The following is a 16693-nucleotide window of genomic DNA, read 5'->3' on the forward strand; positions in this document are numbered from 1 at the left end:
GGGGGTGTAGGCCAGGAAGAGGCAGTCAGCGTCAGGGCTGGGGACGGCGATCCACACTACATCCTGTGTTCTGCTGAGGACAGAGATTAGAAGACCTGGGGTCAAAGGAGAGGTGTGGTCCCTGTGTGGGATTCAGGGAAGGCTCTGGGGGAAGGAATCAAGACCTAGAACAGGGAGGGCTCACGGACTGAGTCCTGCTCCAGAGGAGGTGGGCGAGGTGTTGGGGACACTGACACCCTCCAACAGGGGCTGAGTTCGTGGGTACCTGCCCCAGGCCCTACTAGCCTCACTCTCTCCCCAGGAACATGGAGGTGACCATAGCACCTCCTGGAGCTTCCTCCCAGCTGCGAAGGGAAGGTGGCGTGAGCGCCCCCCAGCGGATATGGTGTGTGTTTTCCCACTGCAGATTTGGTGTTGGGTGGATTTGGGATTCATCCCTCCGTTGCCAGTCGGCAGTGCAGGAATTCACATTCCTTCATTCCTGAAGTTACTGGTGGGAGAGTGTGGGCCAGGAAAGAGCAAGGCGTCACAGTTAGCTTTGGAGGGCAGAAGTGCCAGCCATGGAGAAAGGTTGGGGTCAACAGACGGCCCGCTGAGGGAGGACGCGAAGCTGAGCGTTTGCCAAAGGCACAGCAGCCCCGGTCTAGCTGAGTTCTCGATTGCAGGGCTGAGGACTCTGGGGTTGGGATTGGGCAGGACCTGCTGATGAGGTGAAGACAGTGGAGCCCAGGGCGGAGTCGGGATTCCTCTGCGCAGCTGTCCCCTGTCCCCTGAATGTCGGGAGGCTGGGGATGGAGAGAAAGAGCCAGAGGCTGAGTGGCCATGCTGGGCGAGGGTGAGCAGCGTGGGAGTGCTCCAGCAGAGGGGAGGGCTGTGGGCATGCAGGGGCCTGGGGAGGGGGCTGCTGGTGACTCCAGGGGACTTCTCTATCTGACAGCAAGGGGTAGGGTGATTCAGAGGGCCCTGAGAGAGGGACTGGTGTAAGGGAGCTGGGCAGGGAAGAACAGTGGAGGAAAAGGAGCTGTGCACCAGGCAGCGCTCCATACAGATCGGACGTGGAGTGAGGCCAACTCCAGTGCAGGCCCGAGGGCCCTGTGTGTGGGCAGTGGACGAGGAAGCAGAAACTGGCCCAGGCTGGGCGGGGAGGACAGTCCCCTAGAGTTAGGCTGAGCCTGTCCAGCAGCACTGATCAGAGGCCTGGGGTTGTTGGGAGCCAATGCCCTGGGCGGGGTCTGCCCAGGACTTTGTGGAGCACGTCAGCAAACCGTCACTCTTAGACTCACTTTGCTGTGAGAGAGCACACAGTCAGAGGAACGGCTGGTCAGATCTTGGCCCTTCAAGCTCATAGCAACTGATGTCAGGTTTCACTCTTTCACTCGCTAACCAAACCCAAGGCCAGTGCAGGTGGTGGTGACAGGGCAGGCCCAAGCCTGGAGGCCCAACTGTCCTTTAGGTTGTGGGCTCTCTGTCCAGGCAGCAGGTCACATGCATGGAGGGAACCCTGGCCATGGCGCCATCAAACAGGGCCTTGCCAGGCCCCACGGTCCGACGGTGTCCCCTCAGGCATTGTAGTCAGATGCGTCTGTGTGTGTACCGGGTGTGATGGGTGACCCCGCTGCTGTGGTCAGGCTGATGTGGGTGTGGGTGGGGCCGCAGGCTCACAGGTGTGCCTTCCCTCCAGGTGCTGTTGTGGTCGGCCAACAAGGTATTCGAGGAGCTGACAGATATTGAGAGGCAGTTCCACAAGGCCTTCTACACCGTCCGGGCCTACCTGAACTGTGAACGGTATTCAGTGGGCCTCCTGGACATGACCAAGGAGAAGGTGAGGCCTCAGCACTCAGGGTCCCCTGCCCAGCCCAGCCCAGCCCCACTCCTGGGCTGACCACTGCACTCTCCTCTTCTCTCTGCCCAGGAATTCTTTGACGTGTGGCCTGTGCTGATGGGAGAAGCCCAGCCATACTCAGGCCCACGTACACCCGACGGCCGGGTGAGTTGTTGTGGCAGAGGAGGGTCCAGCCTGCATACCTTGGTTTCCCTTGCTTCAGTTCCAGGGTCAGAGCTGGGGGAGGATGGTGGCCAAGCCCCCAAGGCCCTGTCTGCCATTTCTCTCCTCCCTTCCCCCAACTCCAGCCCTGTGTGCTCCAGAGACGGGGTGGCTGGGCCTGGTCCCTGCACAAGGGTCTGGGGGAAGGAATCAAGGCCTAAACAGGGAGGGCTCACAGACTGAGTCGTAAGTCTAGTGTGAAGGCCAGCATCGGTCCTAACTGGCCAGAGCTCCTGCTGCCCCACCACTGAATCACTGTCGCTTCTCCACGTGTGCACGTGTGTGCTTCTATGAAGTAGCGTGGACAATCTGTGTGGGATCGAGTGAGACACAGAGAGAGGAACGGCAGATCTAAACCAGAGTGTGCAGTGTGTGTCCATGAGTACTGGTGATGGTTTACATGTGCATGTGTGCATGTGTAAAACACACATGTGCGGTGGATATATCAGTTATATGTTCACGTGTATGTCATTACATGGAAGCAGTTGCATGTGTGTTTACTTGTGTGTGTCACCTGTGAGTATGTGTGGCTGTGTGTAACTATTTGTATGTAATCTGTATGTGTTGCACATACAAATGTGTGTCTGTTCTGTGTGTGTGTGCACATGTGCTTGTGTCCGGGCAGGAGCACCTGGCATCATTTCTCACCTTGCAGGGAAGGACCCTGTGGAAGAGCTGGACCAGGGAGACCCCACACTGATATGTTTTATTTCCCAGGAAATCATCTTCTACAAAGTCATTGACTATATCCTCCACGGCAAGGAAGACATCAAAGTCATCCCGTAAGTGCCAGGGTTTTATAAGAAGGGGAAGCTCGCTCTCAGTTGGCCCTGGACTTCCCTGGTGCTTGGTTCCACCTGCAGAGCTCCCCATGCTGTGGTTGCAGTGGGACATGGTGGGAAGAGGGACTCACTTTTAGGAGACAGTGAGAAGGAGACGGGAAGGTGAGGAGGGAGGTGGTGAGCCCGAGGCACCATGGCTACCCAGAGTGGACATTCAAGCGATCGGCTGAGCTATTCAGGAGGCCCAGTCAGCAGCAACTGAACTGTGAAACCCTTAGGGTTATCTTGGGTCAAACAGTCCAGCCCAGACAGGTGGAGCCTCCAGAAGGAGAGGCCTGGCATTGCACTCCCCCATGGGGCTGAAAGAGGAAAGTCCATGTAGGGTCAAGGCAAGACTCCAGCAGGGAGAGACTAAGGAAATGTGGTCAGCCATCCCCAACCCTACAGCTGCATGGACAAGTGACCTCCACGCACCCAAGCCTGTCAGGACTCCAACCCAGGCCTCACATAGGGACTAGGATCCAAACTCTAAGCTTGGACTTAAGTCAGGGCCTAGACTGCAGGGCAGGACCCACACTGAGTCCCAGAAGGCAGCCTAAAGCCATGTGGTCTCCAGTGAGGGAGAGAGTTACTGCAGAGTAAGGAGCCCCAGCATGGGCAAAGAGCAGGAAGAAAAAATGAGGCAGCACAGATGTCCCCCAACCTCATTTCCTAATCTCTTCTACTTCCTCAAGTCCTTATCAGGTTCTCCCAATGCATCAGCCTCCTCTGGACCCTCTCCTACAACCTCTGTCACTCCTGATCCCTCCTGGAACTCAGTGAAGGGAATAAATATTAGTGCTCACATCTACATTCATGTGCTAAAATCTACATTCATGCATCTAACAGCCCAAGTATCTGGTGTGTCTGACTCTATGCTTCTCTCCCCAGCACACCCCCGGCAGATCACTGGGCCCTGGTCAGTGGCCTTCCAACCTACGTGGCAGAAAGTGGCTTTGTGAGTCCCATGCCGTCGGGTCCTCAGGACCCTGCCCTTGCCCATGCTGTGATGCATGCTCGCCCTCGTCTCCTTCAAGTCCTTCCCACCAGTCCCTGTGTGTCTCAGCGAGCCCTCAGTCATTCTGCTTTGCCTAGTTGGAAGCTCAACTCTTGAAAGTGCGACTGGATTGCAGGGTCCTTTCTAGAATCACATTGTACATTCAACTGCTTCTGGTGAAGTTGTTTTTCTGATCCCTTTTCAGATCTGTAACATCATGAATGTTTCTGCTGATGAAACGTTCAAATTTCAGGTATCTTTCTATTCATTGATAGAAACTGTATTTTACTTAGGAAAAATGTTTTGGTTCAGAAATGATGGGCTGAATTGTTTTTTGCTGCTTAAGAAACAACATCAAAGTCTCAGCTGAGGTTGACAATAACAAGCATGTGTTTCATATACGCAGGTCTGCTAAGGTCAACTAAGCCCTGTTGTTTTCGGTGATCTTGGCTGTACTTGGTAATCTTGACTGGACTTGTTTGATCTTGGCCAAGAGGAATCTTGTCTGGGAGGGATCTCGTCTGGGCTCACCTTGGCTTCGTTTATTTTGGCTGGGTTCAGCTGATCTTGACTGGTCTTGACTGATCTCAGTTGATCTTATCTGGGCTTGGCTGATGTGGGCCAGTGTGGGCCCCATGGTGGGTTCCAGGTTTCAAGGGTTCAAGCCTGCTTAACTGATCTCAGCTACATTCACTTGGCCTGGTCTGGGCTTGCCTGAGCTCAGCTCATCTTGGCTGATCTTGGCTGGGCTCAGCTGGATTTGTCTAGGCTTCCCTGAGCTCGGTTGATCTTGGCTGATCTTGACTGGACTCAGCTGGGCCAGCCTGGGCCCCAGTGAGGGCTCAGGGTTTGAGGGTTCAAGTCTGCTCCACCTGACTTTATGTGGTGATGTGTGGCCAGGGAAGGCTCTTTCCCAGGTCAGATGGGTGGACAAGTGGACCGGTGGAAACATGCTTTGTCTCTAGGGACCTCCTCTAGTAACTATCCATACATCATCGGCCAGGCCCGATATCAGTGGGATGAAAGTCATATAGAAGTCACATAGGGCCAACTACCTAACTTCCAGGGCAAAATGAAAATACGAGGCCCCTGTTGAGCAATTTCTAGAAACTTTAAGAACATGAGAGCAGAGCATTTAACCAAGCCCACAACCCTCCTGAGGGTGGGCTCCTGGCTGACTGTGAAGACAGTCCTGATAGAAAAACATCCTCCCCCTCCTCTACTTAGAAAACGTATGCCATAAAAACCATGGACATAAAGTTTAAATGCAAGGAGGAAGTGAAGAGATGGGACAATGACGCAGTCATCAGTTTGAGGGCAGAATAAATAAGGCTCACACCACGTGTTTAACAAGCCCTGGCCGGGGCCAGCCCCAAAGCACACTCAGCTCTGGACACCACTCCCTGCAGGACGGGCCCCTGGACGACTCTGGGTGGGTCATCAAGAATGTGCTCTCCATGCCCATCGTCAACAAAAAGGAGGAGATCGTGGCCGTTGCGACCTTTTACAACAGGAAAGATGGGAAGCCCTTTGATGAACAGGATGAGGTTCTCATGGAGGTAAACACCTGTTACCAGGTGGGGCATAGGTGACACCCTGTGTGACGTCAAGACTCTGGCTGTGTGGGGTCTCTCTCTACCATGTGCTTCCTTCCCCCGACCCAGCATGAGGTCAGGGAGAGCGGGAACCAGGAGACACTCGCCAGGGCCTATTTCTGGAAGCTGGGGGCTCTCTGGTAGGCATCCTGGGACCCTGCATACCAAGCCCGGGACACCACACGTAGTAGGTGCTCAGTGAGTATGTCAGGACAGCTGACGCTGCTGCTCTGTCCCAGTCTCTGACGCAGTTCCTGGGCTGGTCGGTGCTGAACACTGACACCTACGACAAGATGAACAAGCTGGAGAACTGCAAGGACATTGCCCAGGACATGGTTCTGTACCACGTGAGATGTGACAAGGATGAAATCCAGTCAGTTCTGGTACTTCCCTTCATGTCATCAGTCCTTCTCTGTCCAGGAGGGAGGCAGAGTATCCCAGTGGTTAGGCATATTCCTGGGATCAAAGACTGGGGTTCAGCCCCAGCTTGCACACACTGTGGCATTGTCTGCGCACCTCAGAGTCCCTCTCCTGTATGTCGGTCTCTTTACCAGTGAAGAGGGTGTGACCAAAGCCTTCCTGGTCCATCATGTGACGATTCCACCTGCCATCCATGTGGATTGCTTAGAAGGTGCCCAAGAGATAGGAGCACCTGGGAGAATGAGCTGCCCCTGTACAGCGGTCATTAATCTCTGGCATAGCAGGCTGCCTGGACCCTCCGTCCTTACTCAGCTGCACCTTTGTCCACCATGTTCGTGGGGGGAGAAGGTGATGCAATCACCCTGACTCACATCATGCCTATCGTCCTCTGTTAGCCGACAAGAGAACGCCTAGGGAAGGAGCCTGCTGAGTGTGAGGAGGAGGAGCTGGCTGAAATCTTGGTAAGGCTCTGACTCCGTCCTTGAGGGAAGACTGGATGCTCCTGGGGGCAGAGGGCAGACCAGAGCGCTCCCTTCCCTGGGGCTGGAGCGTGCTTGCAGTTAACCCCTTGTGATATTAGCTGCCGTGTGTCTACATAGTCCTTGGGAAGGAAGTCTCGGAGTGTGTCTGTCCAGCAGAAGAGCTGACTTATTGTCTGCCCTACTGTGTGAATCTATTGTCTGCGTGGCTCTTTCATGCCTTTCCAGAGCTCTCCACGTCTTAGCCTCTGTGGTCATAATTTGGACTAAGTGACCATCTGCTGTAAGACTGACAGGTGCTGGGAACCAGCAGTTAGCGTAATGACTATGTCACTGGACTCCCATGTAGACGACCACGGTTCGAGTCCCGGACCTGGTGGCTTAAAACTCACGCCGGGCATGTGTGCGTGCATGCCCAAGATCCCGAGAGGAGAATGGAGGAGAAGGGATTGCGGCGTGGCCATCCCCCCTGGGGGGTGATTTCTCCCTTTCTATCTCTCCATCTCTCTCTGTCTGCCTGGCAAACGCACGCGCCCTATAGCGAAAAAAACCTCTCCAAAAAAAGAAAAAAAAAAAAAAAAGACTGACAGGTGCCTACAGCACCTAGTGTTTGTGTCTGTTTACATGTGTGCATGCATGTGCTTGTGTGTGCACGTGCAAATACATATGAACACTTGCCTGTGTGTGTTTCTCACAGAGCACCCCTGGATCAACTTGAAAGTTTCGTGACGTCTCTATTACCCTGTGTCTGCCCGAGTGATTTCACCAGAATCATGCAAGGGCTGTTAGTCCTACCGAGTGGGCCTTTGACTGAGCATGTGAATGTGTTTGACAGGTTCCCAAAGTCGGCTGGTGTCTGGATTGCCTCTGGTTGTGTGCATGTGTCTGCATGTGTGTGCCTGCATAGCCATGTCCATACCTGTGTATCCACCTGGCTGCCTATGTATTCACATGTGTACCTGTGTCCACATGTGTGCCTGTAACCTGCGTGTGTCTGTGTATGTTTTTATGTGCACACTGTAGTGTTTGTTTTCCTGACAACATCACTCTGTCTGCCCATCTGGGCATGTTCTTTGTTGTTGGGTTACAGGGCAGGAGGAAAGGAGAGGACCAGGTTGAGCTAGGGACAGATGTGAGTGTCCCAGCTACAGGCCACAGTTACTGGAGAAGAAATGTCAGGCATGCCTGAGGCTGGACGGGAGGTTCAGACATGAGAAAGGACAAGGAACAAGTGGGGACCTCAGGGGACCTGCTCCCCTCAGCCCTGTACTCCTGTCCCACAGAAGGAAGAGCTGCCAGGGCCCACCAAGTTTGACATCTATGAGTTCCACTTCTCTGACCTGGAGTGCACTGAGCTGGATCTGGTCAAATGTGGCATCCAGATGTACTTCGAGCTGGGTGTGGTCCGCAAGTTCCAGATCCCGCAGGAGGTAGGGCAACATGACGAGAGTCCCAGATCCTCTGGGAGGTATGGCAGGACATCGTCAGGAGCCTCAGGTCCCCCACAGTGTGGGGGTGAGGACATGATCAAGGGTTCCAGACCCTACAGGTGGTAATGGAAATGTGGGTGAGAGTGTCAGGTCCCACAGGTTTGGGGGGGAGGGCAGACATGTGCATCATGGAATGGATAAAATACACACAGTAAGTATGCCCAAAATAAATAATTGGGTAGATTGATGGGTGGATGAGTGGATATATGGATGGTGGGTGGATTGGTAGAGTGGATGGACAGGTGAGTGGATGGATGCATGGATGGGGGGTGGATGAGTAGATTAGTGGATAGATGGATGGGTGTGTGGCTCGGTGAATGGGCAGATGCATGGATGGATGGGTGGGTGGATGGATGGGTGGGTGGATAGATGGTTGGGTTGATGAGTAGATGAATGGCTAGATTGGTGGGTGAATTGGTAGATGGGGGGATGAGTGGATGGGCAAGTGAGTGGGTGGATGGTTGGAGAGATGAGTGGGTAGATGGATGGGTGGATGGACAAATATATACTGGAGAAATGGATAGAAAAAAATTTTTAAAAGAATTATTTTATTTAGCTTTATTTATTTATTTATGTTAATTTGACCAGAGAGGGACAGAGAGAGAGAAAGGGAAAAGTGAGAAAGCAAGCTGCCAGGTCTGGGACTTGAACCATGGTTGGTCACGTGGGAGTCCAGCACCCTTAATCACCACACCACCTGCCAGCCCCCGAGAGACAGAAAGTTTGATTAATAGAACTTCTAAGCAATTTGGTCATTAGGTATATCATTGGGCAATAGCAAGGGATTTGCCTGGGGTGTAGAGGAAACAGAAGCAACTTATTACCTAAGCAGAAAGCATGCAGTGTCCTCCAGGTTAGGCCACAGCAGAGCTCCCAGCCATCTGCCCACAGCCTCTGGCTCCCACCTCCACACCTCAAGGCCGGGAGGAGGGAGTGGCCTGCTTCCCCATGCTCAAGAGTGAATCATCTCCTCTCATATTTTACTGAGGACAGGTGCAGCTGGCTGGCATTTTCCAAAGAAATTTTACTAAATAATAAAAGAAAACAAAAAAAGAAAAGTGTATGGAAAATATTAACAGAATAAAAAATATTTTGAAATCATTTTCTGACCTGGGTCAGCTGGTGGCATAGTGGTGAGGGCAACTGGATCCTACACAGCCAACTTCATGGTTCAAGTCCCAGATCTGGTGGCTTGAAAAACATGCTTAGTATGTGTGCATGCATGCCCAAAATCCTCAGAGGAGAATGGAGGAGAAGGGATTGTGATGTGGCCATCGCTCTAGAGGGTATGTTCTCACTTTCTGTCTCTCTTTCTCTTTATCTACTCTCTCTCTCTCTCTCTTTCTCTGGCAAGTGCATATACCCTCTAACAATCAAAAAGATTAAGGAAAAATAATTTTCTGACCCTAAAAATCACAAAGGACATAATAAGAGGTTCCTGTGACCTGTATTCTCTTGCTCAGTAATAACTGCCCTGCAATGGCCCTCCCTCCCCTTCTGCACGCAGCGCACACATGTTGCCATCTGCACCTAAAACTGACCCTTTCTGCTTAAAGTACCCCATGTCTCCAGGGGTCCTCTTTCCAATTTTGGACTGGGTAGTAAGAGGGAGGCCCCAGATGTCCATAAATGCTGGGTCTGTTCTTAGCTTCTGCTTGCCCAGCTCAGGCTTCCTGCCACTCCCTCCTCCGCTGGACAGGTGTCCCATCCCCTCACAGGAAGACCAGCAGAGGTCAGTGGTGAGCAACAGGGATCAGGAGGTTGGAGGCCCAGGAGGCAGGGTGTTGGGGTGAGGGTGTGGAGCAGGCCTTCGGAACTGGAGCCATGGCAACAGCGAGCACCACTTTGCCAGGACCTGCAGGCGGAGCCCAGAGCCTATATTCTCTCGGCTCCTCCAGGTCCTGGTGCGTTTCCTGTTCTCTGTCAGCAAAGGATACCGGAGAGTCACCTACCACAACTGGCGTCATGGCTTCAATGTGGCCCAGACGATGTTCACATTGCTCATGGTGCGTGGATGGGGCAGGCAGAGTCTCCCTGTCAGGCCTCCCCTCTGACCAGAGCTGCGAAGACCCTCCTGGTGTTGAGAGGATGGTGGAGGCCTGCCTGTAAGAGCAGAGGAAGCAGAGGAGGCCGTCTCTTCCCATCCAGGGCAGCCCCCAGCCCCTGCCATGGCTGGAGGGCACCAGGGCTGGAGGGAACAGTTTGGGAACCCGGCCCCATAGGACTCGCGGGCATGGTGGCCCTGTCTCCACAGACAGGCAAGCTAAAAAGCTACTACACAGATCTGGAGGCCTTTGCCATGGTGACAGCCGGCCTGTGCCACGACATCGACCACCGTGGCACCAACAATCTGTACCAGATGAAGTAGGTGCCTGACGGGGGGCGGGGGGAGGCAGGGGCGGGTGCGCAAATTCCCTTCCCTGCCTGGGCATGGATCTGAGCATCCCCAGCAACCAACACAGGCAGAGAGTGGGATCTCCCTTGCAGGGTTGCAGCTCCTGTGTGGGTCGAAGTTGGGCCCCCCCCAGCCAGGGTATTTGGGTGGCCCCTTAGCCCTCTGCCTCTAGAATGCTCTTCTGACCATTGGCTTATTATTTGTTTTTAAATACAATTTGCAACAGATCCCAGAACCCCTTAGCCAAGCTCCACGGCTCCTCAATTTTGGAGCGACATCATCTGGAGTTTGGGAAGTTCCTGCTCTCGGAAGAGGTTCGTGTCTTCACCTCAGCCCTTGCTGTGGGCCAGCTGGCTGTCGCCTGCACTAGCCCTCCCCTAGCACTGCGGACACAGTGTCCACACGTCTTGGGAGCAGGTGTTCTGACTGGGCACCTGAGGGCAACTGAAGAAAAGCGAGGACTGAGGTCCAGGGGGACAAGCCTGATCTCTGGCCCTGGGCCGGGCGAGGGTTTGGCAGCAGGAAGACACCTGTTTGAAAATGTCCCCATCATAGGTGGGGATGGAATCCAAGAAGTCAGGGGTTGGGGCAGAGCGGATGGACGCTGAGCACCCAGCAGCTGAGCTGTGGGCGGTCCTGGAGGAACCAGGACACTCAGTGGCCCCTCCCACCTCCTCTTGGGCGGTGACATAGGAGGCCATCTGGGTCCCGTGCCGATGGCCATGATAGAAGTTGACAGAGGGTGGGCACCGTAAGAGGTGGCAAGGACTGTCCTAGCCATGGGCCCAAGACAGCAGGATTTGGGGGTCTTGTGCGCTGAGGGCTGGAGGGAGAGGGGCTGGAGAGTCAGAGCAGGTCACAGTGCCTGCGGGAAGCCTGGTGACACAGTGCCTCCCGCAGTCCCTGAACATCTACCAGAACCTGAACCGGCGGCAGCACGAGCACGTCACCCACCTCATGGACATCGCCATCATCGCCACAGACCTGGCCCTCTACTTCAAGTGGGCACCCAGCGGGCTGAAGGGGCCAGGAGGGGAGCCTCGCTGGCCCAGGGCAGGGGAGTCCTGGGGCTCCCAGCAGGCCTTGGGAGCATGACCGGGGTGAAGCAGCCCCCGAGTCTGGTCCTGCCCAGGTCTCAGCCCCACACACTCCAGACGGGCCTGCATCCCTGCCTCGGCTCTTCTCCTGCAGGTGGGGAGTAGTGAGGGGGAGTCGAGGGGTCTCTCACTTGCTCTCTCTTGTGCCCCTCCCCTGGGGTTCAGGAAGAGGGTGATGTTCCAGAAGATCGTGGACGAGTCTAAGAACTACACGGACAAGAAAAGCTGGGTGGAGTACCTGTCCTTGGAGACAACGCGGAAAGAGATAATCATGTGAGTGTGGAGGTCAGCGTGGGAGGGTGCGCTCCCCTTCAGAGGGCATGGGTCCACCACGCACGAGGCAGTTAGATTGCAAACCTTCCCCGCTGGAACAGAGCCAGCCCCTACATGTCCGCTACAAGAATGGCTCGTGTCTCTGTGGCTTACTGATGCTTTGAGACACGTTTCACCCTTATTTGCTCCCAATTTTCAGGGAAGCTAGCAGGGTTTGGAGTCCTCGGTCTGTGCCCTTGGGCAATAATGTACTTCACTTTCTGAGCTTCTACGTCTTCACCTACAAAATCATGATTCAGAACTAGATCTTCCTCCAGGCCTGTCCCAGAGAGCCGATAAGAAAACATATGTAAAGCACCTGCCATAGAAGACACCCAGGAAATCCTCATGACTTCCATCTGTCTGTCCACAGGGCCATGATGATGACGGCGTGCGATCTATCAGCCATCACCAAGCCCTGGGAAGTCCAGAGCAAGGTCAGGACTCGCGAGAGCCATCCTGACGCAGCAAGAAATCTCCTCCATGCCTTGAGGGGCTCATTTTAGTGAGCTTCCGAGGGGGACAGACCGCTATTTGCAAATAACTCTGAAGTCTGCTGTCAGTCTGGCTGTAGGTGCAAGGGTGGGAAGTGGCACTGTGCTCAGGAGTGGCCAGCCCTGAGCACTGGGATCTGGGTCCGAGGAGACCAGGGCACAGAGCCTCATGGGGAGGGCCTGGGACACACCTGGGAAGCACAGACCCCCAAGAGGACTGCCTCGTGTGCTCCCCAGGTGGCTCTTCTTGTAGCTGCTGAGTTCTGGGAACAAGGTGACTTGGAAAGGACAGTATTGAATCAACAACCCATTGTGAGTGCTGCTTCCAGAAACTTCCACCCTGACAAGGGGATTAGACCCTTTCATGGTCCTCGGGCGCTTCCTGGCTTGGTGGCAGACAGGGAACCAAGGAGGTCCTGGGGTCCTGGAGCCACACCTCATTTTGTGGGACATGAGGCTGTGACATGAGGCTGGGTGGCTCACCCTCCCCATACAAACTCTGAGGGTAGAGGCGGCTGTGAAGGAGGCCGAGGGGAAGGCAGCTCCAAGTGTCCAGAATCCAGCCACACCAAAGTCCATCACAAGTCCATGCACAGAGCGCGTCAACATCTAGCCCCCCCACCCAAGGGGCCTTGGTCAGCTGAGTGACTGGGTCACTGCTGTCAGTGTTAGCCAGTGCCGACAGGCTCTGGGTCAGCACCGAAGACAGCAGCCCACAGGGTGGAGACCCCAGGGGACGTGGCAAGGACCATCTTCCCCTTCACAGCCAAGGGCCAGCATGTATCTAGGCAGGCTTGGTCCCAGAGCCCGTGGGCTCTGCTCATTTTGTGTGTCCGTGAACACTGGAGTTGCAGGGTTGGGGGCTGAGTAAGGTCCTGAGGGGCCCAAAAAGATAGCATCCTCATCACCTGCCTCTTCCCTTGCAAGCCCATGATGGACCGGAACAAGGCGGCCGAGCTCCCCAAGCTGCAAGTTGGCTTCATTGACTTCGTGTGCACGTTCGTGTATAAGGTGTGCAGCACAGAGGTGTTCGGGGTGGCGGGAGCAGGCAAGGAGATGTGAGAAGGGGGTGCTTATATGGGCTTCCCTATCTGGTGTGGGGTAGGGGGGACCTCAGTGCCCATTCCTCCCAGCATCTGCCTACCTGTTCAGCCTGTGGCCCATCCACCTCCACCGCCACTCAAGACAGACCTCCATCTGTTCCTTAGAAGTACCAAGGGGACCAGCAGATGGCGTACTGGCTATGTCGCTGGACTCCCATGTAGTTGACTGTGGTTTGAGTCCTGGACCCAGCGGCTTAAACTTAAACTCACGGCAGGTGCGTGTGCGTGCGTGCCCAAGATTCCAAGAGGAGAATGGAGAAGGGATTACAGTGTGGCCATCTCCCCTTGGGGGGTGATTTCTTGATTTCTGTCTCTCTGTCTCTCTCTGTCTTTCTGGTGAGTGTACGCGCCCTGTAGCAAAAAAAAAAGAAAAAAAAAGTGTCTAGAGCAGCTTTCCCACCCAGAGTGTCCTCCACTCACCTCAGGCGTCACCTCACATGTTCCCTCCTCATTGGGACCTCCCCCCCTGCAGCTGGCGCCCCTCCGCAGGTTCATTTATTCCGAGTCTGTGAGCCCTCGAGGGCAGGCTGGGTCTGCTTGGCATGCTGGCATGGCCGGCCAGTAAAGATGAACAGAACAGCTGAAAGTAGCCACACTCACCACCGACGTGCCAGGGACTTGTCATCCTACTGAGACTACGCTGAGTTCCCTTTTGGCCCCACAAGGACACAGGGCGTGAGCTCAGGAAAGGTTTTCCAGGGTAGTGGATCCAACTGCAGAGCTCCTGTGATGCCCATGTGACAGCCCAGCTCCACAGGGGCCTCCTGGGTTGGGCTGAGGGTGTCACCTGCTTCTAAGTGAGGTCATCCCCGGCAGGGCCTCATCCTGCTGTAAGTGTGAGGCAGTAAAGTGGGACCAGCAAGACAGTCAATGCCGAAGTGCCCACAGGCCACAGCCCTACTATAGGGCTTCCCCATCCACACCCTGCGTGATGTGTGCACGTGCGGTATGTGCAAGTGTGTGGCATGATGTGGTGTGTGCATACGTGTACACATGTGGTATGTGCATATGTATAGTGTGCGCACAAGCTGTGTGCGCATGGGTATGTGCACATGTAATAGTTAAGTGTGTGATATGTACATGTGTATGTGTACATGTGCCCATGTGGTATGTGTGTGCATGTGTGAATGTATGTGTTGTGTGTGCGTGTGATGTGTGTGGATGTGTGGTACGTGCATGTGTGGTATGTGCATATGTGATTTAAGCATATAATGTATGTATGGCATAGACCTTTGTGGGTGTATGCACATGTGAGCGAGATGGGCGAAGGCGCTGCAGGACCTGCCTGTTACCACGCCCCCGCCCCTGCTCTATGCTAGGGGTGCATTCCATCCTGCCCCTCATCCCTCCTGCAGTAGACATTTTCCTCTCTATTCTTGGGATCCTTTTATTGCTAAGAGTGCATCACAGTCACACCCAAAGTCGCTGTGAGTCCTGCAGCAGTTGCGACAGCACAGCGACTCCACAATTCCCTCCAGGAGTTTTCCCGTTTCCACGAAGAGATCCTGCCCATGTTCGACAGACTGCAGAACAACAGAAAGGAGTGGAAGGCGCTGGCTGACAAGTACGAGGCCAAAGTGAGGGCCCTGGAGGAGGAGAAAAAGGAGGAGGAGGAGGTGGCGGCCAAGAAAGGTGTGGTTCCCTGTGGCCTGCAGCCTGCAGAGCCAGGCACTTGGCTGATTGCAGGCAGAAAGTCGCTCAACACAGTTCAAAAAAAAAGGCAGAGGGGATTCCAAGCAGCCCTGCGGGAGCTTCTCAGGAAGGTCCCGTCCCACAGAGGCGCTGCTGAGTCTATGTAGTTAACAAACCCAGACTGGAAGGATTTCCTCTGGTTCCTAGCCAGAGATTGCCAGGGATGGCGGCTCACTGAAATCCAAACAGTCCTGTTCTGCTTTGGAGTAGCAGTCTCCTAAGTAACTCAGGAAGTCCACCCGTGCTCCCGTCAGGAACAAAACAGCACACCGAAAGAGCAGAGGGCCAGCAGGAGGTATAGTGTTTAGGTCTAGACTCCCACAGGGCTGACCGCACTCGAGTCCTGGACCTAGCGGCTTGAAAATCATGCCGGGCATGTGTGCATGCACGCTCAAAATCCCAAGAGGAGATTGGGGGAGAAGGGATTGCAGTGTGGCCGTCCCCCTGGAGGGTGATTTCTCACTTTCCCTCTCTCTCTCTCTCTGGCAAGGCGCACAAGCACTCTAGCAAAAACAAAAACAAAGTATTCAAGCAAAATGTAAGCAAGTTCAGACAAGAGCTAAATCTTGTGCTGCGTCCAGAGGAGTGTTCCCCCCTTACCCTATCCTTATGGAACTCTCAGTTTTAACACGTCGGTGCCTCCTGAATTAGAATCCCGGTGGCATCGTTGCTTGGGCCTGTTCCCTGCCACCTCGACTCTGGGGCTTTGATCCCATGCTTCGGGGTTGTGGGAAACCAAGGCTGAGAGTAATCAGGCCATGGTGTCAAAGGCTAACGCACTGAGAAAGGTTGGGTCCCCACTAATTGGCATGGGCTGGCTGTAGACCCACACTTGACCCTTTCTCCTGAGGGGCCGGTAGAAGGCACTGAGCAGAGGGAAGGGATGGGGCACATGCAGTTCTTGCCCACCATCTTGCCTTCTCTTGCAGTGAGTACAGAAATTTGCAACGGTGGCCCAGCACCCAAGTCTTCTACCTGCTGCATCCTGTGAGCCTCGGTCCCCTGGGGAGCCAGACTCCCTCGTTCCACTCACACCTTGGGACTCGGGTTCTGCTTCCGGCAGTTTGGTTAGGAAGCCCAAGAAAATGGCTGAAGATAATTTGGGATCATTTTAATTTTTCTAAGGTTTGTTTTTATAAACCAAAGCCAACTACGAAAACTCGAAAGTGTAGCCAACACTACTCATGCCCTTTTGGACACAATTGCCATAGATCTTTGGAAGGGATCTGTGATCTGTGTCTGAAACCGTTGAGTGGGAGCATGTATATACCTGTACATAGGTAGACAGGCTGTGTCTCATCTAGGGAAGAAATGTATATCCAGACACTAAGAATAAAATAAAGAGCAAACAACTTGCCCCTTTTATATGGTGGAATCATAGTGGAGGGCGCATATTTGGCCCTGGAGAAGTCTGCCAGAAAGGTCTGTCGACGGAAAAATATAACCAACTGTAAAATTAATAATTAATAATTAATGCGGTTTATTTCCAAGCCAACTGTGAGTGACCTAGGCCCGGAGAAGAGGCATACATGCCTTTTCTCGGGGTGATCATGTACAGAGGTTCCTTTTATTTGCTTTTGAGATTGACAGACAACATTTAATTAAAAGATTTCCCATTGGTCTGGCCCAAAAAGGCGGGACAGGTAGAAGGGGGGGTGCTTGTAGGTTATAGGTGGGTTCCACAAATTCTTAGGTCGGTGATTGGAAGGGTAGATCCCTGTCTTAGTTAAAGAAAGGCTCAATCTACATCTCAA

At 54.0% G+C, this 16693-nt stretch overlaps 1 protein-coding gene across 2 annotated transcripts in view; it reads left to right on the forward strand.

Moving 5' to 3' along the window:
• Nucleotides 1-15930, forward strand: part of PDE6B (phosphodiesterase 6B) — a 62826-nt gene extending 46896 nt beyond the window's left edge. The window contains exons 4-22 of one of the 2 annotated variants that reach the window (XM_006146726.1): nt 1682-1822; nt 1913-1987; nt 2762-2826; nt 3757-3823; nt 4068-4115; nt 5272-5421; nt 5697-5840; nt 6273-6338; nt 7640-7786; nt 9745-9852; nt 10101-10210; nt 10468-10555; nt 11142-11242; nt 11504-11611; nt 12024-12087; nt 12382-12456; nt 13072-13155; nt 14726-14891; nt 15869-15930. In XM_006146726.1, the coding sequence (XP_006146788.1) occupies nt 1682-1822; nt 1913-1987; nt 2762-2826; nt 3757-3823; nt 4068-4115; nt 5272-5421; nt 5697-5840; nt 6273-6338; nt 7640-7786; nt 9745-9852; nt 10101-10210; nt 10468-10555; nt 11142-11242; nt 11504-11611; nt 12024-12087; nt 12382-12456; nt 13072-13155; nt 14726-14891; nt 15869-15930 (1869 nt within the window). The remainder of the gene's footprint in view (nt 1-1681; nt 1823-1912; nt 1988-2761; nt 2827-3756; nt 3824-4067; nt 4116-5271; nt 5422-5696; nt 5841-6272; nt 6339-7639; nt 7787-9744; nt 9853-10100; nt 10211-10467; nt 10556-11141; nt 11243-11503; nt 11612-12023; nt 12088-12381; nt 12457-13071; nt 13156-14725; nt 14892-15868) is intronic. The other variant, XM_006146727.1, reaches the window with a different exon arrangement.
• The last annotated feature ends 763 nt before the right edge of the window (nt 15931-16693 follow it).

The sequence above is a fragment of the Tupaia chinensis genome, unplaced genomic scaffold (assembly GCF_000334495.1).
Source record: "Tupaia chinensis unplaced genomic scaffold, TupChi_1.0 Scaffold000186_1, whole genome shotgun sequence".
In the NCBI taxonomy this organism is placed as follows: domain Eukaryota; kingdom Metazoa; phylum Chordata; class Mammalia; order Scandentia; family Tupaiidae; genus Tupaia; species Tupaia belangeri.